At 41.1% G+C, this 26,168-nt stretch overlaps 1 protein-coding gene across 1 annotated transcript; it reads left to right on the top strand.

The window, feature by feature from the left end:
* Positions 1-25,072, top strand: PLEK (pleckstrin). The gene is made up of 9 exons (XM_019718277.2): positions 1-158; positions 9,524-9,679; positions 9,928-10,109; positions 11,731-11,822; positions 14,711-14,895; positions 16,233-16,337; positions 20,908-20,991; positions 21,862-21,931; positions 23,300-25,072. The coding sequence occupies exons 1-9, from the start codon at positions 117-119 to the stop codon at positions 23,434-23,436; spliced, it is 1,053 nt and encodes a 350-aa protein (XP_019573836.1). The 5' UTR covers positions 1-116; the 3' UTR covers positions 23,437-25,072.
* The last annotated feature ends 1,096 nt before the right edge of the window (positions 25,073-26,168 follow it).

A 26,168-nucleotide genomic window follows, 5' to 3' on the forward strand; every position in this document is an offset into this window, starting at 1 on the left:
TGAAAGGGACCTCACTATAGAAAAGCAGCCCACAACTGCCTCTGCTCTCAGAGGAGGCTGAGCTTCTGAGAGGACTTGCCTGAAAGTGGACCTGGCCGTGTGTTTGTCCATCTGACATGGAACCAAAGCGGATCAGGGAGGGCTACCTTGTGAAAAGGGTAAGTAGAAGTGCCACCTACAAGGGTGTCACTGGAGATAGGACTGGGGAGGGTTGGAGTCCAGCTTTGCACTCTCTACCTACTCATTTTAGGAATGTTTCATGCTGAACCTAATGTTTAAAGGGCGAACCAGGAGAACACTGCAGCATGTAGAATGTTCAGAGGAAGCCAGTATAGGTTCCACGGCATCCTGGTTTTTAAAGCTGAGCTATAGCTCAGGTGTCGGCACAGCTTGATCACCTCGGACTGAGAACACCAGGCTGCAGGGTCTGGAAGGTGGAGGAGGCCTAAGCAAAATCCCTCAAGATTTACATCACCCTTTTCAAGAGCCTCACATGCCTGTTGTGATAGAAGACTCAAACTCTCCTGCTGTAGAGGTTACTGGGAGAGACTATTCATTTGTTATTTAAGTTTCACTCCCCCTTTTTTTTTCAAGGGGAAAAAGAAGAAAATGATTAAAGATGAGTTGATACAATAATACCATAATCGTGGCTTGTTTCTTAGGCTTTCTTCTAAGAATTGGTGCATTTAAAAACTTTATCTTTTTTTACTGGGCTGAAAGCTCTTTCTTCATGAGTCTTAGTGAATTTATGTAATGTGCCATAAAGGTAGTAGGTAGATGCACCAATTTAAAGATTGGAAAATAGGGACACAAGTGCACTCAGAAGTGCTTTGTCTCACTGTTGCATCATCAGGAAATTGAATTTTGTTAGCGCTGTTGTTTTTTCTTATGATGGTGGGTGTGTGCCATGTCACTATTAAACTCCCCAGGATGTTGAGTTCACACACAGCGTGTTGTGAGCATCCTGTGGGCAACACCTATGTAACTCAGTACACTCACATTGATCCAAGGGAGCAAAGCATGTCAGAAATGAACTAAATTCAGTATATTCCTTCAGATGCCCAGCTTTTTAATTGAATGAATGCGTACTGTGACTCTGTGTTAGGCTGTTCGTTGGTGTGGCATTTTATCCCAAATGTTCTATGTATGGGGAGATTAAACAGCACCTATTGCTGCCTGATTCTGTCTTGATTTAAAGCTGGAAGGAACCTTAGATCATCTGGCCTCATTCCCTCATTAACAGAAGAGGAAATTGAGAGCCGGAAGCTCTCATGTGTCCAAGGTCACATGGCTGTGACAGAATTGGGAGCAGAAACCCACTCTCTTGAGTCCCAGGTTCCTGACTTGTGGCACTGAGCTCTATCTGGAACACCAGGGTTTTCTTAGAGTAAATTTAATCTAAGTTAAGGTTTGTAATGCACATATGGTAGTGAAGAGTACGAGGGGATGCTGGAGAATAAATGAGCCCTGAGCTGATATTCTCTCTAGTTGGCCATATTTTGAAACATCCTTTGAAAAGCACACACATATGTACGCAGAGGCATATGTAGATTCTTTGCAATGGGCACCAATACTCTTTTTGAGAACCAATAATATTTATTGGTCGATGTATGTATTTCTTTCCTGATCACTTGGGCTAGTGTCCTGAGAAGAGTAGGTGAAAGGAAACATTTTCTGCAAAGTTCTCTTTTTCTTAAGCAATTTAAACATCTTGTAATAAAATTGCTGTTATTAAATTTGTGTATGCATATTTTACACTCTATACATTATTTAAAATTTTAGAAGAGTAAATCTCTAATAAGTGAGGCTGCCCCACTAGAAAAAAGTTAGGGTTGTCAAGACTTAAATTAATAAAGAGTCTTTACTCAGTTAGAGTAATTCTTTCAGATAATGGCTTGTACAAGCCAATCTAGAAAATGTACCTAGAAAAAAACATGGTGAAATTTTATATTGATATTTCCACAATTTTCATTTTCCGTAATTTTCATGTCTTCCATTTACATCTTCCGTAATTTTTGCATTTTTCTCTAGGAACTTTTGAACACTCTTTGTTTTACTATATTAAGATTCCTTAATTTGTCGTTTTAAAGAAATGCTTGGTTGGCTGCATATTCCCTTTGTTGGCTTCAGAACTGCACCTGAAACCAGAATTTCCCAGTAAGGTGCTGAAATTCTTAACTTCTTTAGATGTTAAGTTTCTTTCAGATACTTCAGATATGTGGGTTAAAAACTATAAATGTTTGGAACCTAGCACACAGTAAGTGCTACATAAGTGACAATGATTATTAGTATCGGTGTTGATATACACTTCAACAGACAGGTGTCCTCTCCTAGATTTTCATGGGGATATATACTGGTTCCTGGGTTGGTTGCCAAATTAGTAGTGAAGAAAAGACCAAGAAAATCTTTCTCTGACAAATCTGTGAGAATCCTTGACTATGGTTTTTGATGTTAGAGCATGACAGGCAATAATATATAAATCTCCCTCCATTTACCATTTTTTCTTATGCAGTTTCAAATACCTGGGTGGTAATAAAGAATATCTTTCTCCTTATTCTTGTTTTATGAAGTAATTTTATTGGAGATAAAGACGTCTTGGGTGGAAAAAAAATGCAACATTAAAAAATTCTGGTCCAAGGATGTTGTCACGTCAGAAATCTTGAGGTCAGGAGTCAATGACATGGACTCTAAAATGTTTCTGCTTTTCTTCTGGGAAAGATGACTGTCCACATTTCATAATTAATGTTTCCTCCATTGCCTCATGTCTAAAACCTTTAAATAGAAAGTATAGTTAAGAGAAAGAGGAAAAATACACGATTCTGTCATTTTGCAACTTTTTCATTCTAAATAAGACCCAGCATTCTTTGCTCAGAGTGTTGCCATTTTTGATGCGTCTACCATGTAGCAACCAGTGGCTACATGAGCATGATCTCATTCAATCCTAACCTCCCTAAGCAGTAGTATCCTTATCCCCAACTGACAGATGAGCAAACGGAGGCTCAGAATGACATGCCCACAGTCAAGCAACTGGGCAGAGGATGACCTGGGATTCAAACCCCGGCTTGTGGAACAGCAAAGCCCACTGTCTTGTTGATTCTCTGCAGCATTCTGAAAGGCAGGCTTACCCACACTGGCAAAAGAGAGACAGATGAACTTACCAAAGTCAGAATGGGGCCTGGACAAATGGTGTTATGCATAAGATTTGGTGTTGTGACCTCAACTTCCTTTTCTCTCTGATTAGGGATTACTGCCAGCCAATAAACATAAACATCTGTTGGGGGTCCTTGCAAACATAGTACAGATTTGGATAGGGTGATAATCAGAGCTTCAGAAAGAGAGAGGAAGAGGTTACACAATCAATAACCTGGACTCCACCAAGTCATGTCCCAAACCAACCTCATTCCTAGAGGTTTATGAAGCAAACTGTTTTTGACAGTTTGACAAGTCCAAGAGGCACTTCACGCAGCAGGACTGACCCAAAAAGTGGCTCAGAGATTCAGGTGTCCTCTAAGGCTGGGAGAAAGCACAGGGGCCAGGGTGCCCAAGCACAAGTGGCTTGGGCAGGAAATAAAAAGGCCTGCAGAGAGCTGTGGTAGAAGGAGGAGAGTCTGGGGTGCAAAAGGGAACCAGAGTCAGGGTTCTCGGCCCAGGACTTCTTTCACATGGCTACTTTGACTTCCAGACACAATATCATGAAATAATCCCCAGCGATTTGCACCCATTGATTCACCATCGTCATAATAAGCTAACACCTGTGGTGCTTACCTCTCAGCAGGGATAGATCTAAGCATGTACTGCATTAATGCACGTGGTACTTATAAGCACCCTGCAAAGTGGGTACAACTATTAGCCTTACTGGACAGATGAGAACACTAAGGTGCAGGGAGGGAAACAGACTCCCCTAGAGTCACACAGCTGTTAAGTGGCAGAGCTGGACTGGAACCTAGCAGTGTGGCCCCAGTGTCACAGATCCTAACCACGTTACATGTGGCCCTCATGGGCTTGTCTTGCAGTGATTTTCTTTTTCACAACACTGTTGCTGTGATGCATGGTATCCAGAAGAGCCTTATGCCAGAAGAATTTTATAGAATTGCCCTACAAAGCTGTTAATCTTAGCTGTTGATGTAGTAACTACATTTGATCACCTGCTACATGCTAGTCTTGGTGTTAAGCCCTTTAAGTATATTATTTAATCTTTATAACAGTGGGAAATAGATAGAATATTCTCTTCGTTTTACAGGTGAGGAGACTAATGTTTGGAAAAATTAAGTAACTTGCCTACAGTCACACAGCACAGATGAGGTAAAGCTGAGATTTGAACCTAAATTCCTAAGATGCCAGAAATCAGGCTGTTAAACATTCAGTGCCATTTCTCTATTTCTTACCTAGTATGTTTTTATTGTGAAATTATCCAACCTGGAAGTTTTTATTAATGTAAAGAACATACTACTGAGTAGATTTGTTTCCCTGCCTTCAAAGAATTTAAATAAGCACCGGATGACCATTTATCTGTGATGTTATACAAGGGATTTCATGGGTCAGGCTGGAAAACTAGAAGAAATGATTTATGATGCAGTGGAAGTAAGGACTTAATTTAATGCAGCACCCAGCTCAAAATACACGCCCCATGAGTGTGGGAGAATGGATGATACTAACTCACAGTTCTGCTTTAGTTAGATACGTACTTTTGCCCGTAATGCAATTTTCCTTTAAATTCCAGCTATACGTCAACATCCGAAAAGAGAAGTTTGAGGGAAAGGAGAAGTTAAAGGTGGTGTGGGTTGTAAACACTAAAATAAAGTTGCTCCAACCGTCAGTAGTGAGCTGTGGCTTCCTTCAGTGTAGCTGTACAGACACAGGAAGGCATGATCCACTCCATGCACTCATCACACTGAACTGGAGCTGCTGAATAGGGTCACTGTCTTCCCCACCCTGTGAGACTCAACCATTTGAGAGCAGAGATTATCTTATTCGTTTTTACATCCCAATACCCAGGCCAGTGTCTGTAGCATAGCAGCTGCGCTATCATTCTTTACTGAATTAATTTGTCTCCAGGAAAGAAACTTGCCTAAAATAGACTCATAGGACCCAAGGAATCAGGGGTCCATATTATAGCAATTTTTAATGCATTAAAAAAATTCCCAGTGGGGTATTCATGTTTAGATGATGATGTTAAATATGTTTTTAAGATTTATTTATTTTTGGCTTACTGGTGAAAGGCAAGAGTTGGCAGGGAAATCTGGAAATTGAAACCTAAAGAATAGTAGGGTCAACAGGCTTTGGGGAATAAATATGTAGAATCTGAGAGTTGAAAGAAATGTTAAGTATTGAAATAACTATTTAATTGAACTTCCCATCTGTGGCCTGCTTTTTACCCGCTATTCTGTTACCAAGTATGTTTGAATGCCTCTTGAGTCAGGGAGCTCACTAATTTAACTTTCTCCCTTAAGTTATGCAGCGAACTGTTTTTTTCTAAAACATCCATAGATTGGGACTTCAATCTATGACAATATTTCACACCTTTGAGGACAGTCCTTATCTACTCTGCCTGTCTCTTTTTGGACTAAAACCTAGCCAATTCCTTCAACTATTTCCCAAGAGAGATGCCATCTTATCTCTTTTGAACAGGCTCTGGCTTATCAGCAGCTTTGAGGTTTCCTGAACTCAATATCATTCTCCAAGTACACCTGATAAGCACAGAATTACAGGGAATAGGTGGTACTGATTGAGTGCTGACTATATTCTAGACACTGCCCTAAGCAATTTACCTGGGTTACTTAATCTCTCCATAACCCTAAGAAATGGATGGTCATGTTATCCCCATTTGCCAGATGTTGACAATGAGGTATAAAAACCTGCTCAAGGTCACATTGCTGGGACGTGACAGAGCTGGGATTTGAGCCTGGACCATCCAGCTCCAGGGTCCGCGGTCGCCTATTGGTTATGCTCCATTTAAAGTGAGACTATTACTTTCCTCACTTTAGATCTTATGCTTCTATTTATGTAGCCTACAATGACTTCAGTTTTTTTTGACAGCCCACATCAAACTGGTGACTCATAGAGCTCCTTTTATTATGCCCATTTCCCCAAATCTTCACCAATTAATACATGTTATAAATCTTACAAAAAGTCTTATTAAAGAAAAGGATTATATCTTATTTAATTTTAATATGCATTTCTTTGAAGGCTGTCGAAGCAGTACATTTTTATGTTTATTGGGCCTGAGCATTTTTCTTTTGAAATGGCTGGTTTATATTGTTTGCCCACTTAGAAAATTGGCAATGTTTGTATTTCTTATTGATTCTAAAGATTTTTTAAAAAAAATATTAAGGATATTAACCTTTAATTATATAATATTACAAATTTCCACATATTTTTATTTGCAGGTTTTTTAAAATGTACTGAAATTCAAGTTTTTATATGGTGATATATCTGGTCCTTTAAGATATCTTCTTTTGCTGTCATGCAATGTCAGACACTTATGCACTAAATTGTACTAGTTCCCTGATGATGAACAGTTATTCACTGGGAACCTTTAATAAATCTGACTCAGCATCTAAAACACACCTGTTGTGACAAATAATTGGATAAGTTTGGGTCTATATTGGGAAAAAACAGACAGATGCTCTGCATATATACATATATATTATTAAAACCTTATATTTTATGATTATATAAAATCATAATCATGTGATTTTTATGAGCTTATATATAGAGGTAGCTAGGTTGCCTGGAAAAATTGATTTAGATTCCAGAATTATGCAAGAACCAAAATAATGATGGCATCTGAGGGGACATAGAAAGAGCATAAAATTGGGAATCAGGAGGCCTGGATTCTAGTTCCAGTTCCACATGTGTTGGTCAGGTGTACTTAGCCCTGGACATTCCATGATCACACTTCCAGGTTTGCTCTTGGGTAAGTACAAGGAGGGTTGGGGAGAGAAAGTGACAAATGTAGGGATCACTGAGAGGAGGTGCTACCAGATTACTGCAGTGAGAAACTGGTGGCTGCAGCAATGGCTGGGGAGAGAGAGATCACCCATAATTCCATCATCTTGCCTTAACTAACCGCTACCAAATCTGGAAGAAAATTTTCCATTTTATAAGCAGTCTGATTTCTTTTGTTTTACAGAGTATCAGTCTCCTAAATGCACATAAAGACCCTGAATCCCAAATGACGTATCCTCCTCTAAGTGAGGTGACAGCTCCCTGAGGCTACATTTGAATTAGGAAAGCACAAATACCTTTCAAACAGTTGGCTCTGGAGTAGCTTTACTTTAATTGTCTAAGGAAGGAATGCAGTTCTGGCTGACCTCTCCCAGTTTATCCCAATTCCAAGGTCAAAAGCCCTGAGTGATTGTGGCAGTTATTAATCTTTGATAGGCCTGAGGTAGAATATAAAATTTTAGATTCGAAAGGCATTTTAGCCACCATTTGTAATTTTCAGTTATTTTAATTTTTTATTAAATAGACTTGTCTCTATATTTCCCTAAAATTATATCCCAAACTTAGTACATAGTAGTGTCATGTGTTGTTCATCTATTTATTGATTTTTCCCAATTATTTTGAAAAATTTCAAACCCACAGAGAAATGGGAAAACAGTATGACTATCTGTAAACTCTTTACCTAGACTAACCAATTGTGAACGACTGGCCATATTTGCTTCATCACTCCCTATCTCTATATTTCTGTATAAATAAACACATATATTTTTATGCTGAAATATTTGAGAATAACTTTCAGACATCATGCTACCTTACTCCTAAATACTTCAACGTATATCTTCTAAGAATTAGGACATTCTCCAGTTTTCCCATTTCATGTACCATTTTGCACTCCTGCTGGTGTGGGCGTTCCTGTTATCATCCTTGCCTAGTCTTGCGCTTCTCAATCTTTTTAAATTATAGGTATTCTAATGGGTGTGCAGAGGTATCTCACTGGTTTTAATCTGCATTTTTATGATGAATAATGATGTTGAACCCTTTCTCATTGGCTTTCTAGATAACCTCTTGAATGAAACGTCTCTTGCAGTCTTTCGCCCATTTAAAAAATAGATTGTTTGTATTTTTCTTATTTATTTGCAGGAGCTCTTTCAGTTCTGGATATGAGTTCCTCTCAGATAGATGTAGAACAGAAAGATATTTAATTGAAACTATTTCATGTGTTGGCATAATGTCTGACCTTGCCCATTTTTTAAAAACGGGGAAATAACCTAGTGGTAGTATGGATAGTTATTCTGCCTGTGCAGAAAAGAGATAGTGTGTTTTAATTTAAAAAATATTTGTTTTTAGTAACTAAATGAAAGGAAACACTTGGACAAGCAAGATGATAGTCCCACAAGTATTTATCTTTGCATAAATAGACTTCCTTTTGGGTAACTGGACTTTTATATATAGGCTCTTTCGTATTTTAAGATAAGCAGCAGAATTTGCTGGGAACTGGATGATAATTCTATTTTGCAGTAGTCATGACAGGGTAATCTCATGGGTCCAATGATGAGAGGCAAAGAACCCTGTTTTCTTCCTTTTTCCAAAGCCCTGCCAAAATCTAGACAAGAAAGAGAGACTTCCTTGATCTAGGCAGAATGGTTAATTTATTGCTATAGGGGCAGTTGACATTAACCCCAACTGAAAACTTTTTCAGTAAATGTTTTCCTAAAAGCTGTATCGACATGGAGACCAACACTCTGACATAAAAGACCACTTTGCAAAGGATTTTTGTACAACTCAGTCTGGCATACAAGGCTGTTGAGTTTCTTCTTGACATTTACTTTCAGATAAAAATATGATTAGACCACAGAATGAAAGTTACTACAGCTAGCATGCCACAATCTATGTATAGCCTCCACGCCCATGGTAAACATACCGTGTTTCCCCGAAAATAGGACCTACCCCGAAAATAAGCCCCATTTAAGATCATCAGCCAGACGGATGCATGTAGTACATTATGATGAGATTCCAGAAGAAGATGACATGACTGTATTTGAATAAATAAGACATCCCCTGAAAATAAGCCCTAATGGAACAAAAATTAATATAAGACCCTGTCTTATTTTCGGGGAAACATGGTAGCTATTGGATCATGAGACTCTGCCGATGAGTCCAGCCTCAGGTATCAGCTACTATTCAGTCTGAGTTGGCACCTGAGATGGAATCTATTTGTCATCCCTGAGTTGAACTGAATATAATGAACAGGTTTGGGAGCAGAAAATAAGCCCCAGAAAGCCAGCCTGAAATACGCAAGGAGAGTTGAGGTTCATACTATATTCCCTTGGTAGTGGCCCATGAGAGGCGTATGGGCTGATTATAGATGTGTGTACAGTTTATCTTATAAGCCATTTAAGTTCCAGAAGAATTGCTGTCCCCTTCTCCCCTGAAAGCTGCTTTCCTAGCACCCTGGTCACACAAACATGGGTCACCTGCATCCACACTGGCCAGCACTAGCCTTTTTACCAAGTCCTACTCCATCTATAGAACAGTTTTAGAAAATAGTGTTACATGGCTCTTTTTGTTGTCATTACAGGGGAGTGTGTTCAACACCTGGAAACCCATGTGGGTTGTATTGTTAGAAGATGGAATTGAATTCTATAAGAAGAAGAGTGACAACAGCCCCAAAGGAATGATCCCCCTGAAAGGAAGTGCTCTGACTAGCCCTTGTCAGGACTTCGGCAAAAGGATGGTGAGTTGATAAGATGAGCCGCAATGAATGCCTTGTCAGGCACTGACCTGTGAGCCTGTGCAAGGCCCACAGGGTGAATGGTTCCCCTGGGCCAGTCCCTCTCACCAGCACCCACACTCCACCATGGGCATTTGGGTCTCTCTTGGCCAAGCACTTCCAGAACAGGGTGGGATCAACTGCTGTGCTTTGTAAGGGGCCTGAGCCCCTTGAAAGGAATTATTCCTAATGGGATGTGTTTCGATTTTTAGTTTGTGTTTAAGATCACTACGACCAAACAGCAGGACCACTTCTTCCAGGCAGCCTTCCTAGAAGAGAGAGACTGCTGGATTCGGGACATCAAGAAGGCTATTAAATGCATTGAAGGAGGCCAGAAGTTTGCTAGAAAATCCACCAGGAGATCCATTCGACTGCCAGAAACCGTTGACTTAGGGTGATTTTTCTCTGTTTGCTTCCTTTCACCCCTTTCTCTTTCCCCCTCCTTTTGATGAAATCTCACATCAGACCCTGCTCCAAGGTTTGCTTTGGTCATCTCTGAAGGTTGTAATCACTCTTCCAGGTTGATACCGGTACTTGGTGTACTAAGACGTTTACCTGAATCTGAAAGAGTGATCATGGTTTCCCCAAAGCCTAGCAGCTGAAGAGAGGAATCTAATAGAGTATACATTCTCTCATTTTGGGAAACCTTGGCAGAGAGAGAAAGAGAGCCAGAGAGATAATGAGAGAGATAGAGAAAACTTATTGTACTTAGGAAGCAGCCATAACAAGCTAGTCTTGAAAGAAAGCTTCAGGATCCCTAGGGAGGGAGGAAAAAGCAGGGGCTATGCAACCAAGTACGTGAAGTTTCAAGTTCAAAGCACACATTCACACAATCAGCATGAACCAGCAAGGTGAATACCCATCCTGGGTGGAAGCCATTTATGCCCTGACCTGGTTTAACATCCTCTGACGTTGGCTGGCTTGGAATTGCAGGGATGGTTGTTGTCTAAAGGTTGTTAGAGGCTCACAGCTAAATTCTGTCCCTGAGAGGGGTTGGGAATAGGGTTCCTTCCTTCCTGCACATTTCACACCTCCTATCACATGAGCCCTTTTCTCTGGGAGTCTCTGCTTCCTGATGGTTTTGTTTTTATGTTGAGCATACCCTGAAACAGGAGACATACCAAGAAGAATTCCATATTGGCTGCTTTAAAATGCCCAACAAAGATTCTGTTTATATAATAGGGGGCAGGGGGCTCCTGAGGGGGACTGAAAAAACCCCCTTCCACAAGCCTAACACAGGACTTGTAATGTCACAGGAGTTTGAGAAAGTTTGTTCATTGAGTTTGGTAAAAGCTTTTCTCACCAGGGAAGCTTTTTGGTAAATACCCCAGAGGAAGCACCTGGTCTAGCTACAGATGCTGCCTGGGGTTGTTAAGTGACCACATTTCTGGTCATGAGAGCTGAGTGGCAATAATGCTTGTGCTACTTGGAGCCACAGGATGCACGAAAATGGCTTTCTGTTTGGTTGTTTACAATTTCTCAGATCAGGTTCACTTCAGTGTATTACTTCAAGGACAAAAAATGAGACTTTCTCACTATTTTGTCTTGTCTCTTACACTTCTTAGAATAAGAGATAAGTTTACCCACAATGTTCACTTTCTTGGAGGCAAATGCCTACACCAGATGGTCTCTTGAAGGACACTTAAAGAACTGGAACATGAGGATTGAGGAAAATTAAAGATCTAGAATGCGTATGGAAAGTTGGCCCTGAGAACCTTTAATATTTGCCACCTAACTGGGGGCAACTCAGGTACTAGGAGTTAAATCAACAAAGAGCTTAATGAATTTAAGAAGTAATAATGACCTTCCTAGTACATCTTGTTGAATGCTGTGCAGGCCACTGAGTCACGCAAATAACTCTGCCCTTTAGTTACTTAAGATCTAGTGGAGATGAGGCGCAGGGGCCACCTGGGGAGGGCGAACATTGTGCTCATGGCCTGCCTTTCCAAGGTGGACTCGCGGAGAGGCCTTTCCATTCTGAAATGACTCATCTGTCTTTTTCCATCTCTGTGCAGTGCTTTGTATCTGTCCATGAAAGACACCGAAAAAGGAATAAAAGAACTAAACCTAGAGAAGGACAAGAAGATTTTTAATCACTGCTTCACAGGTAAAAGATCTTGCAAGTCTGAAAGGGGGCAGCTGGGGAAGGTGATCCAGAGTTCTGGCTTAGCCTTATGTGTGGGGTGTGGGGTGTGGAGCATGGCGGGTGGGCGGAGTCATAGAATTGCAGGCTAGTGAGCATGAGAATTGAATGTCCCCAGCGTGGAAACAGAAAGAATAGAATAGAACTTTGTTGTCCAAGATATAGTTTTGGAAATTCTAATCAAAGCGTCATTCCTGCCCCCCCCCCCCCGATAAATACCCTTATGTTAAAATAGACACAGAGTTGAATGAAATGATGAACAGGAATCACAATATGCAATGTAAAACTTAAGTGACAATAGTGATGTCTGAGGCTGCACAAGGTCAGGCATTAAGTGTTCTGAGTTTAGGGAGATGATGTAATGGTTATAAACGTATTTTGGAGCCAGACTGCCTTAGTTCAAATCCTGGCTCTGCAACATGTTAGCTGTAAAACCTCAGTCCAATAACTTAGCCTCTCTGTGCTTCAGTTTCCTTGCTTATAAAATGGGGATAGTCATAGCACGTGTACTTTATAGGCTTGCTGTAATGTGCTTAGAACAGCGCCTGGCACACGTTACAACTACGTACTACGTATATGACGCCAGCTCTCAATGTGGTGTACAGTTAAGAGGTCACAAATTTGCACAGTCACTTCTGTGAGTTCAGAAGAGCTTAGGGGGTTATTGGGATGAACAGAAGGTGGTGCCTGAGTTTGACCGTGAAAGTTAGTGAGAGTCTCATTAAGTATTTGTGGGAAGGAATTCTGACGAGGAGGCTGAACAGAGGATGGGGAGGCAAGGTTGTGGGACATTCATGCAGGAAAAGAAAAGGACCAGCCTAGTAGGGCTGGTCGTTCGTTAGGGGGCAAAATGGGACGTATAGTATGGAACTAGGTTTGTCTAATGCCAGGCATAGCTTACTTACAGTGACAGGAGAGGTCAAGGGAGGAAAACTCTGAGAAGGGACAACAGATGTCGAATCCAGTCAATAGATAATACATGAAAATAGTGGAGAGGTAGTGAGCTGGGGTAACAGGGTAGAATCCCATGGGAATGCAGCATCAGGGCATTAAGGCATTAAGGCAGTAGCCCATGAACATCAGAAAAGACGGGGCTAAGATTTGGAATCAAGATACTAGCCCTGGGCAGTGGTAAGGAAAACTGGCAAGAGCAAGGCAGAGCCCTAACTCTAGCAGGATGAGGTCACCAAGACAGAGCCTTGGACAAAGGGAACAAGGCAGGGGGTGGGGATGGGATGCCTGATGTAGATCTGGGCACAAGGACCAAGCCAGACTTACTTCCTGTGTAACATGTTACTGAGTCCCAGAGTACTGGGCTGGAACTTCTGAAGTCCTTCCCATCGAAGGTCAGGGTGGATTCTAGAAATTCAGGTGGGGTCAAGCCTTCATGTAAGAGTCAAGTGGTGTAGAGCAGAGACTGGAACCCAGGCACTGCTGACATGTGGTGAAGGACCTTGAATATCGGGAGACTAGACTTCAGCACGCTTAGCTGAACAAGTGTGAAATCTGGGGTTACAACACTTAACTGAAAGCCCATTGCAGGTGTAATTCAGGCCTAAGGTCACCTAAACTCTCTGAGCCTTAATTTTCTCATTCTTAAAATGCGATCTGCAGTTACTGCCTTATCTCTTTTATGGGGTCTCTGTGAAGATTAAAAGTAGAAGTGCAGTATTAATTAGTTTATCCTTCTAGAGAAAGGGAAATCGGCAAAAACCTTTCACATATGAAATTCATGGGAGGCTCACTAAACATCTGTTCTCACTCCTGTTTCAAGGATGGCATATCCTACCACTCTCTTGGATGACCTGGGATTCGCTGCCTGTTATGTTGGCTCCCTGGTTGATTATATTTGTAAAGAAAGAATACATTGTTTTTAATACAAAGCTTTGTTGTAGCCTGCTAATAATCCAATTGATGGGTCAGTTTTATTTTATTCTCTTTGCAATCCTCTCTTGAGGCAGAAAGTTGATTAAATGACTTCTCAAGTTCCCTGCTAGACACTGCAAAAAACGTGTGACATTCATTACAAGTGTTATCATCACATTTTAATTTAGGACATACACAACAAACCATGTTATTTCCTGATTAAAAACTTGCAAAGGTCCCTCACTGCCAAATTTCTTGATGTGCTACCAAAGCTCTCCCTGCTCACTCTGTGCCCTCCTTTTGCCTCACTCTTGTCTCCTTTTGCCTTCTTGCCACCAAATCCTCCCCCTGCCCTCCAAGTGGGCTGCTTCAGGCATGTGTGTGTCTTTTCACACTGCTGCCCCTTCAGCCTGTACTGGTTCCTCTCAGCCTCTGTCTCATGTGCTTGGCAAACATCTACTCATTTTTGGAACCTGGGCCCAGTGTCACTTCCTCCATAAAGCTTTTCCTGACAGTGCCCTCACAGCTCCCTCCCCCCGCTTCCACATATTCCTGCGGATTTGACCCAGTAGCTCCACTGTATTGACCCATAGCACAGCAGTTGTTACAACCATTACTTATCACCCATCTCTCCTTTTTAGATTCCCTGAGTGAGTCCCTCCAATACCCACTGCAGTAATTAGCACCTACTAGGTGCTCAGTAAATGTTTGTTAATAGAATAAATGAGTGGGTTAGTAAAAACTATTTCTTTGATGCATGCATTCATTGCTCCTTAAAGAACATGGAAATTTTTTCCCCCCTAAACCTTTATTTGGTTCTTTTGTTTCCAGGTGCCTATACCATTGATTTTATTTTTCTTTCTTGGAGTAACAGGGACAATGTGACAAGTCAGACCCATGTGTGCTCTAGAGCTCTCCAGATGGGACTGTCAGTGGTTTGTTCTTTCATTAGGAGAATTAACCTTTCCTCTGGTGGTTCCATCCAGGAAACTGTGTCATCGACTGGCTGATTTCCAATCAGTCTGTTCGGAACCGCCAGGAGGGTCTCGTGATTGCCTCGTCACTGCTCAATGAAGGGTACCTGCAGCCCGCTGGAGATCTGTCCAAGAGCGCAGTGGACGGAACGGCGGACAATCCTTTCCTGGACAACCCTGATGCCTTCTACTACTTTGTAAGCGAGAAAAGCTACCTGTCTACTCTTCCCGTAATAAGGACTGCCCTGGGCAGGTTCTAGGGGGTGATTTCAGTTCATGTGCACATATGGTAAACAAAGACCCAGCCCTATAGAGAGTTCTTAGCTATTCCTGACTTGACAGCTCTCCCCCTCCTCAATGTCTGCCACATTCAAGCGAATCAGTTTAAAGGAAACTATTGTTTACTTTACTACAAAGCAAACTATAAAGCTATAGTTTTCTTTAAGTGGACTCTTAAAATTTTACTATGTCTATCCTTATTCTAAGCAATAATTCATTTATAAAAACCTAGTAGGCTCTAGTGCATGCTGGGCACTCATCTACACAAAAAAGATACAGCAGTTAAAAAACAAACAAAAAAAACCCCACCATATGCAGAAATTGCAGCCATCACAGAGCTTTCTTTCTAGAGGGAGATCCATAAAAATCATAATATGCACGTTGTATTTTTTCAAATATACGTTAAAAATGTTTAATACAAAATATTTTCATCCACATCCCCTGCCTGAATCATCTTGTATACCTATCACCTTATGTTTGCCACAGATTGGAAAACACTATATTACATAACACGGAACTAATCTTGGGCCATTTCAGAAATCCTGCAACTGTGGATTTCTAGGGGGATTTTGACAGTTTTATTTCTGTTTGGGGTCACAGCACAAAAGTTAGGAAGCTACTTAAGAGAACCAACCTTTTTACACAAATGATATGACTGTCCCTGAGTTTCATATCACTTTGGGGGAAGTTCCACTCTCAGTATTTTTTTTAGATTTCTAATTTGGTTGTTTGTAACCATTTAAATATGGGATTCCAAAAATACCCATCACAGTGGCTCCTCTTCCTCTGCATTATTCATTACTTGCTTATAGTTGAGCAAGTTCCAGTTCCTTCTTGGTCTTCTCAAGGTGGAAGGGGATGAGTGGCAGATGTCACAATTAAGATCATGTTGTGACGTGTCTTATAAATTAGTCAACTCTACTTTCAAGGATGTGGTTATCAGGTCCCAAGAGAAGGAAGGCTTTGAAGGAAGAAATATGCTTAGCTAGACTTGGAATATATTTTGGGGGACCCAAGAAAATGAAAGGACATTGACAAGATCACATGAGAGGAAACAAGAGAAGAAGAGTGTCTAGAAACAAAATAAAAAGGGAGGAGAAATGAGCTTACCAAGAATAGCCTTTAAAGTTCAGGTTAGGATATGAACCATAAGGAGAGGAGAAGAAGTAGGCAGAGGGCTGAGCAAGTTGGAGATAGTATAAGTAGCAATACACCTAAGACTGGTACAGTAAACTTGCTGTTTCTTTGCTCATAGCCAGACAGTGGGTTCTTCTGTGAAGAGAATTCCAGTGATGATGATGTCATTCTGAAAGAAGAATTCAGAGGGGTCATTATCAAGCAGGGATGTTTACTGAAACAGGTGAGTGGCCACCACTATTCCCTTTTAACCTTTCCCCCTCACCAGGTCCTTTTTATTTCTAATCACCAAATGGTGATTTCATTTGGCTAATAATCAACTAGCAAATGTAACCCACAGAGTGAAAGATGGACAAATAGCTAAGTAGATGATCAAAGTGGCATTAGGTCAGGAGGATTGAGGCAGGCAGGGTAGAAGATAGACTTTGAAAAAAGGAAACTTCTCTTTTATCAATATCATGGGAAAAATAGATGTTTCAAGAAAAGTATTGACCTTTAAATTAGCTGGAGGAAATCACCTGTTAAGAGATGCTATGCAAAAGGCAGAGATATTTCATAATAAAAATCCTTCCATTTGCCTATCCCTCCTCCCTACAAAGTAACTGGAAAACAGGAATAGCCCATATCCAAAAAAGGAACATTATATACCGTTGAGAACAAGGAAGTGCCATTCCAGATTGTGGATAGTACATGATGAGACCAAATCCATGGCATGCCTGAGGCTAACTCTGCAGAAGCAGAAGCAAACAAAGGTCAAATCTAGTTGGAGGGTATGGACTCAGTTCTGGGAGGAAGTCATGTGCAATTACCAGGTATCCACAGGTACAAGCAACTGTCAGTCTGGGAGGCAAGGGCTAGAGTGAGCTGAAGAGCTGTAGTTAGTTACCAGGTGCCAAGGCATGAGATGCCAAGAGGTAAGAAAATACGGGGGCTGGAACTGAGTGAGGAAGCTAGAGTCAGCACCTGGTAGAGGAAGAAGCAGCAGAAAGATATGGGAATATTCAGGGTGAAGCAAACTGATACCAGCACATGGTGTCACAGAAACCAAAGCTGCTTTATGAGGCCAAGGATTTGCCTTTTTGTTTGTGCTGTGAGCTGTCTTAAAGGCACTGCTCAGTATATAACAGAGAGAGCCTGGTCACTGTAAGGAGATTTTCATGCTCTGTCTATAGGCCCCTTGGGACTGAGAGATTTAACTTACCTCATGAACTTTCAAGGTGAAAAAGAGAGAACCAACATTAAGCATATATTTACATTTAAAAAAGGAATTTGGGCTACTTGAGATTAGGTATAGGTATGAATTTTGAGTTTCACTAGGAGAAGTGGGCATTAGTGTGGAAAATTTACCTTAACATCAGGTCTTGAGAGAATAGGGTCCTAAGAATTAATATAGTAAGGATTTAGAAAAAATTCACAGCGTATTCTAATAACTTTTATGGCAGGGTGACCACTGATTAGATTAAAGGAAAAGCATAGGAGCAGGGCCAGCCTTATATAGGCAAGGCTCTGGCAGTTGCCCATGGGCAGAGTTTGCACATTGCTGGCTTCCTCGTTGGTTCTGCCAAGCCTTCCTACATTCCTGCCTCTTGATTGCAGATGCTGGAAGGTAGCTGTTAAGAGTAGCTTGGGAGGGAATTTCATTTTCTTATGTTGTTGATTCCTTCTATAATTATATATTGTTATCAGCCATTTATAACTTTTCTTACATTAGTTGATCTGACAAGCTCTAGTCTAGAGTAGAGCCCTGAGAAAACTGAACATGAAGGTTGAAACAGGGTGAACAAAGTCTGGACTGGCATGGCGTCATGTCTGAGCAAAGCACTCCAAAGGAGACCCTGGCTGTTCAAAAGTTAGCTGAGGGTAATTAATTGGTACCTGAGTGTGTGTTGAAGGTAACAGGGACTAGAAGTAGGCTTGCTTCTGTGTTTTCTTATGCCTTCCTTTACTTGACTTTTGATAGTTACAATTTAGCCTGAGCTAGCCCAGTTGGTGTACATTTTAATTCTCCAGGGATCTGTTAAAATTGCACTCTAGAACAATTATAGCAGAGTCATTGAATGTTATAGCTCCCCAAGCGATTTTGATGTGTGACCAAGGTTGAGAACCACAAAGCCTTTTTCTTGAAAGCTGATTATTCCTATGATCAAGATACCACTGTTTAAATAGTCATAGAATTCAAAGGAAATGGAAATGTATGTGCATTCAGGAATTTTGTTCTTTTAGAATATTCTTTCCTTTCACTTTTTCGGGGAAAAGATGAGGGAGGAAACAAAAACCTCTTTTATTCAGCCCCCTTGAATTTCCCAATCTTTTAGCTTAGTGCTTTATAACCCTGGTTCATATCAGAGTCATCTGAGGGAATTTTTAAAAATGCCCTCTTTAGATGCCACAAAACTAAACCACCCTGTGTCTACTGCTGAGAGTTAGCCACAGTTAACCTGTGTAGGAAGCTTATCATGAAAAAAGACACCTGTGTTCCACACCCTACAGGTGGGAAGTAGCTGTGTCCAACTGGAGATTGGTCCCCACCCCTTCCCCTTTCTTCTCCCCACTTCTCTCATCCCAGAGGAAATAATTCTACTTGGGGGACGTAGCAAGTTTGAGGATAAATGATACTTGATTATATTCAATATAATCCTTTTTTATATAATTCATTCTATTATGACAATGAATGAAGTATTTGGTTTTTCAACTACATCTAGATTCTTTGGTGGGGAAGGACAATGTGTTATATGTATATTTCTCATATCTGCTGCAGAGTTTAGCATTCTTCTTGGTCTATAATAGGCAATAAACATTTGTGCCGTGATTTAAATCAAATATAAGTAGATGACTTTGACAGACCAGCAACAATTCTTGGAAACCTCAGGCATGCATTCATTCCTTAAGATCCCTCAGGAAATACTCATTAAATGTAAGATGGCCAGATACCCCTTACTGACATCAAACTCTTCAGTGCATCACATTGTGATGCCAGTTACGGCTTAAAGGGAACGTGGTGGTTGGCCAGTGTAGGCTGATTTCACATCCTCCTGTTACCTTCCTCTTCCATTGATTATGAGAACTTGGTATTCACCCAGTGATTGCATGACATACCATGTGTGTCTGCAGGTCAGGAGGAAATGGGTGTGGGGCAGAAACTTTAGTATCTACATTTTATGGGCGGCATTAAAAGGCAAATAGCAGGAATTCATAAAAATAATTTTAGAAGTTGATGCTTTGCAAAAGCCTTTCTGGATGTGATATTGCAGGTAGAAATAGTCTCTATTCTTACATATGACTATACATGGATCCTGGCTCCATCCCTCAGGCAAGTAAAAGGCTCTTTGGAGATGAACCCCTTGATCAAATGCTCAGCCAAATAACTTAGACACATTCTTGAAAGTTCTCCTTAAACTCCTCTGACCTGGCATTATGAAGGAAGCACTGTTTGCTGAAATGATGAGTGTTTCATTGCTTTTCTATACAAGTACAATGACAAATATTGGAAAAGTCATATACATGTTTGTCAATATGTGGTGCTTTAGAAATAACAGTATTCTTCATTTTGGCAAGATAGAAAGCATACATCTTTTAATCTAATATTTTTTGGCTTCTGGAGTTACTTAAGTCATTTGAATTTTCTGTGGGAAATCATCAAATCAAGTTTACCATGACATTAAAAAAAAAAAGTGCTATAAGGTAATTGAAATAATTGGGCAATGCAGGGCAATTATGAGCAGATACGAAGCAGCTTCCGTGTGCCAGGCACAGTTCTGGGCATTGGAGGACCAAAGACAATCAAGACACCAATCCTGCCCTCAAAATCCACAGTCTAGACAGTGTCAGTATTTAATTGTCTTGGAAAAGGCCAAGTCCTATTCGTTTTCATTGCGTCTGGCACAGTAACGATTCCTTCCCATTTCCTTTGCTGCTATCTGGTGGTAGTCCCTGATAATTTTATGTCTGGATTGTTGAAATCGTTTCCTAATGACCTCCTTTTTTGCCTTATTATCTTCGCCCTGGTTAACCGAGCCAGCTGGTTTATGCTGTATGTTGTCACCACATTCATCTTCCTAAAATGTGATTGTATTCTTTCCACTTCCAACTCAAAAACCATCAGTGACAACCCCACCTTTCATTTCTACTAAAATCTCTTCTACTTTTCTGACGTTGCCTCTGCTCTTCCTCATGAACCCAGCCTTCTTGTCAGACTGGTTTCATTCATCAGTGTCTGAATATGCCTTGTGCATTCTCACTGTGGCTTTTTTGTTGTCGGTGGTCTTTCTCACTGACCTCTTTCTCACTCATCTAACTCCTGTGTGTCCCACGTGGATAAGTGTAGGTCTTTATAAAGCTTTCTTTATAACATCTAAAAATACCTAAATCCACAATTGTTTCATTCCTTTGAAATCCATTATCTATACCAATTATTTAATTCGGACATTAGCTGTTGTGTATTTCCACACAGGTTATAAACTCTTAGAAGAGTAGGGCCATGACTTAAATCTCTGTGTAGCCTCCACATTACCTAACATAATACATTGTGCACAGTACTGTCTTATATGATACCAAGCTGGAAGTCAATCATAGAAATAATTTAATGTATAATTTAATAACGTCCAAATTGTTCATTGGCCCTAGTGCTATCTCCCTGACAAAGAGCTAGGTTAGGGCCTGGTTCTCCTGAAGTTAGTAGTTCATCTTTTTTCTTTCTTTTTTCAATTCAGTAAAAACTTATTATGTAGGTATTATGTGTACAGAGAGATGCTAAGAATTCATCATTCCTTTTCTTATGTTGATCCTGGATATAGGGGCATAGGAGGAAAAACTGGAAAGTGCGGAAGTTCATTCTGAGAGAAGACCCTGCATATCTGCACTACTATGACCCTGCTGGGGTAAGATCCTGTGGTTGATAAAACCATGCCACCAAAAGCCTCGACTGCATCTGTTTGTGGGACTTCCTGTTCTCCTTTCTGCTCTGTTGATGTCCCCTTTTCCTGTTCATCCTCCCATTTCTTTTTATCCCACCTGCCTCTACCTTTTCCTACATCTTCTTATGGCAAAGATTTGAGATCTTAGGCTTTGAGGCCAGCGTAATCTCAGGGATGGAAGAAAATATCACTCTATGGTCATTTATTTAGTCAACTCAACATCATTTTTGTTTGTTTGCCCAGTCCGATATTTTCAGAGGAACTCAGCCAGTTCAACACATTGCTCTTGGTTTAATAGGCAAAAAAGTGATAATTTCTCTTCTAGGACAACTTGGATGAAAGCACTTGTTTAAGTCTAGCCATATGGGCTTTTGAGTATTCACAGGAGGGCTTTCTCCGCAATAAAATGAGCCAACTCTAAAGTGTAAAGACAGCTCCGTCTGGCTTGGCTCCTCAGCCTCTGCTTCCAGTGCAGAGCTGTTTGATTCTCTCCCATGAGGGTTATACTATTGTGTCAGTGGCACTGAGCCAAAGAGCTCTGGAAACATGCAGCTCTTCTCTTGCGGGACATGGTGATTCAGATTCTCCATGTCTCCTGCCACTTTCCTCCAGATCTGAGGTTTGGATTGACTTGTGTCTCCTCATTCTGCCTCCCCGGGGAAGGTGGGGTAGGGGAGGATCTGAAAGGGGCTTCCTTTAATCCCCTTCTGCTCTTACCTATTTGGGGCCCTCATCTATGCCAGAGTGAGTCTGTGTCGCTTTTGTACCAACAGGATCAGGTAGAGCCATACATTGTGTTTTGGAATCATAACCAAGGACTCCTCTCTTCTCTAGGGGGAGGATCCTCTGGGAGCGGTTCGCTTGCGAGGCTGTGTGGTGACTTCAGTGGAGAGCAACTCAGATGGTAAGAATGAATTATTGTCTGAGAGAGGTGTGTCTGCTCAGGCTCCCTTCCCATACTTGAGCACCCTGAGTCCACAGCAATCACTCATTCAATTAACCAGGCATAAGCACGAATGAATTTCTGTCTCAAAACCTGAGAGAGACCAATTGCTGATCTCTCCCCACTGCTGTCCTGGCTCTCTGGGCCTTCGGGAGTTGGAGTGGTTTTGTGCATGCCTTAGGTAAATCTTTGAGAAATGCTGAGAAAAGCCATTCATATCAGAACTGGATTAATTGGAGAGACTTGTTACCTCCTCACAACTGTAATTGAGGCATAACATTCCTTAACAGGAGGCTTTTGCAGTCCATCCAGGAAATCTCCCACAACAAAAGGAACATTTGTGCAGTGAGGTGGTGTGGTGTGCCTGCATTATAGTTGGTCAGCAGCATGGCCTTGGGGGAATCGCCTAACTAATCCAGGTCTGAGCTCCTTCACTGAGAATGAGGAGGTTGCTCCCGATTTCCCCTGGGTCCCAGATCACAGGTCTATGATTTGGTGCATGGAATAACCACACTGGTGTAAACTGACTTCGTAGGTGTGGGGAAGAGTGGTATCACTGTGGAGATGTAGTTCAGACACCCATGGCCTGGTTTCGCCTTGTCCTTTTGGGTTTATGATGTTATCGAGACTGACAGGTAAACATTACAGCTGCAGAAGTCTAGATTTTTACTCCCCTAGGCCTTCTCACTCCCCTCTCCCCACAGAATTATGCTTTAGTCTTGGGGTAGGGAACATGTTGCTTTTTGATTTGAGGTGAATGTTTTAATGCTTGTCATAGTATTGGCCACTCTATTGCATTTCAGTCTTTCAGCAGAGACTGTAACTTAGCCCTTGATAAAAACAAGTCCAGCCTGTAATGATGGTACTGGCTGTGGGTCCGGTTATCATCTGTCATCCATCTATCATCTGTCTATCTATCTATCTATCTATCTATCTATCTATCTATCTATCTATCTATCTATCCATCCATTTAAAAATATATTAAGGTCAGCCCTTGGTTTATATTATGAGCAGAGGAAAGATACTCAGTAAAGACTATTAGAGGTTACTCATTAAACATTATTGGTATGCAAAAGTGAGAAGTTTAGTTTGCATGTAAATTATGAAAGAAAATGTTTCTCCATGAGGGTTTCACTTATTTTTTAAACACACACACACACACACACACACACACACACACACACACACACACAGTGATGGTAAGTTTGAAAACCACATAATTTTCTTAAACATTCAAAAACTAGGGATTTCATTCCTTGTTGAAGGAGGGTGAACTAGGTGGCCTTTCTGGTGCCCACGTGCCCTGTCACTCACTTTCTCTCTCTCCAGGCAGGAAGAGTGAAGAAGAGAACCTCTTTGAGATCATCACGGCCGATGAAGTGCATTATTTCTTGCAAGCGGCCACCCCCAAGGAGCGCACCGAGTGGATCAAAGCCATCCAGGTGGCCTCTCGGACTGGGAAGTGAGGACACACCTGAAGCTCCTCATCACCCTCCTGAGGGAACCCCACGGATAAGCTCGGTCCAGGATCTGTTCACTTCTGGTTACAGAGCAACAAGAAAGGGCCCAGGGGTGGGAAATTTTTGTCTGCGGGGGTTCTGAACATAACTAGCCACATGCCACATGATGTTCACCTGCACCAACCACATGGCTCACTAAAGCCTCTGCCACTCTCCGAGTCCCTGAAGCAGGTATAACAAGCTGTGTGGCCTGGGTACACTGCTTAATCTCGCCAGGCCTCAGATTCCTTCCTCTTCTGGAAAATGAAGAAGTGAGATCCCTGAGGTCCTCTCTAGCTTAAACCCAAAGCCCTGTGCTTCTAATGCCCATGGAAATGAAAGTGTCCACAGTCATCCAACTGGTGTCTTTTCTTGGCTAAATCTTGGCCTTCAGAACCGGAGACAGCACTTCCCGTAAAATTGTCCCATTCTGTCCTAAGAGGACTAGGCATAAATGTCTTTCATTCTCTTTCACTGCCTTGACTTTCCCTTGGCTACGAGATCATGTATCAAAATGATCAGAAAGGAGACCTCGCTTCTTCCTTCCTCACTCTATCCAGAAACTTCCTGAGAGCCAGAGCTGCAGTGGTGGCTTTTGGGTTGAGGCCTTCTTTTACTTACTATAGCCTGGAAAGTAATGTCTTCTGAGAAAAGACCTGAGGAAGCAAGGAGTAACCAAGGAAGGATCTTTTCCATGCCTTGAAGGCACCTAGGGCAGGCATTTTCCGCTCCCACTTGAGGCTGATCTGAGAAGGGTTGACCTTTGTCCCTTTCTGAAGCAGTTCTCTCTATCATTTGTTATAATTAGGACGAAGAACTCCAAATCTTTGAGATTGTTTCATTTGAGTGTTTGCAGAGAAAAGTGGCCATTGGGTTTCCTTAATAGATTTTCTCCATGAATGAGAGGCCTGGGAGCCTGCCTGGCCTAACATGTCTCCTCAGTCCCAGCTCCAGAGGGTGCAGGGGCTGCACCACAGGCGGGCAGATTGGATGATAGGTTTATACAAAGATCCCTGAAAGGACTTAAGTTTAGACAGAGCTAGAGGAGGAGGCCGTCAGCATTGTTCAGTACCTTCAGTTCTCCACCTAATGAGACAGCGGTGGTGCCTGAGCTTTAAGCATAAACTGTGGCAGCTCCTGCTTGACCTCCAAGGAGCCTCATGAAACCATTACCAACCAGAGTAATATGAGTAATATTCAGACTGGGTACCTGTTTATGGCTTTCAACTGTGTCCACTGACTAGTGATTCCAACCCGAAGGATTAGAGAAAGAAACCAGCTGTGTGTATGAAGGTGTATTTTCAAATTTTAGGTTTTTAATTTGAAGGCCCAGGTGAGGAAAGGAGAGTAGAAAATTCTTCCTGATTTTATCAGCTCTCCTCTTTCCCTCCCTCAATTCCACATGATATTCATGAGGCTGTTCTTACTCCCAGATTGTTTTTATCAATTGTCTACAGGTAAAAGATTACCTTTTCTCTGATTCTTTAGTAAACTGTCTTCTTAGAACATGCATTGTCGTTTTTCTACAATTCAGTATTAAAAGTATTTATTAATATGGAGTACACTTTATGTTTTGAATTAAACATGACCATGTGTATTTTCTTATTGGTGTGATAACTCTGATGTTTTGCCTCCCATTGATTCTCCTTTTATACAACCCACTTTCATTTATGGAGGATAATACAATTTTTAATCTCTCAAGTCATCCCAATGACTATGATTTTTTTTTTAAACAAAGTCACTCTTCTAGGGAATAATAACAATATGAGGAAAATAAAGATAAGGCTTAGGGAATAAAGGTAAGGCTGTCCATATATAGACAGCATATATCTTCCTATTCCTTAAACCTATGTCACTAATTTTTAATTTATAGGGCCTTGATTATAATGTTCAGGCAAGCCAAAGAGTCCATAAATGGCCATTAACTATTAAGGATACAGAAAACTATTTACATTAGGGGAAAATAAATTTCCTACTGAAGGGCTGCTATTACAGTTGAGCAGGATGTACACTGCTCAACTCCAGGGGCCAGTATTCACATTGGAGTCTAAGCAACTGTCACTCCTGGGAATTTTCATTATGCAATCTGCATATTTGTACACGGTGGTCTGCAAAGAATTAGAAGTGTTATTATGGCTTCCTAACATGGGCAATCAATTATTCCTGATGGAATGAACATGTCACTTTTCAAAGTGGATATTTAGAGTATAGGTATAGATGTTATGTCTGCACTTCTTTAGCTTAGAATTCAAGCTCAGGACCTTTCAGGCAAATTAATAGTTAAATCCACATGGGTCTGAGCCCCGGAGTGACAGACATTTCCCTCAATGATAAAATGTGACGAAGGAATGTACAAACTGTCAATTCCATTCGAAAAACATTTGAAGCCCAAAAGACAGGTTGCTCAGCATCTACCCAGGATTCCAATTTCTATTGGAGGAAAATAAATTGTAAAATAACCAAGTGTGGAATAATTAAGAAAGTACATATAAAGGAGAAAAATGTCTTCTTGCATCATGTGACTGACAGCAAGTCAGAAAAAGAAAGCATTCAATCTGAAAAATCTTAACACCTATTTAGGAAAAAAAAATAGGAGGCATTGTAAGGTGAGACTCTTATGCACAAGTGGAGAATACAGTACTGATTTGAGGACGGATGTTAAGGGTCTCTTGTAGACACACAGATACACATACACCGGC

The sequence above is a fragment of the Rhinolophus sinicus genome, linkage group LG05 (genome assembly GCF_036562045.2).
Source record: "Rhinolophus sinicus isolate RSC01 linkage group LG05, ASM3656204v1, whole genome shotgun sequence".
Lineage (NCBI taxonomy): Eukaryota > Metazoa > Chordata > Mammalia > Chiroptera > Rhinolophidae > Rhinolophus > Rhinolophus sinicus.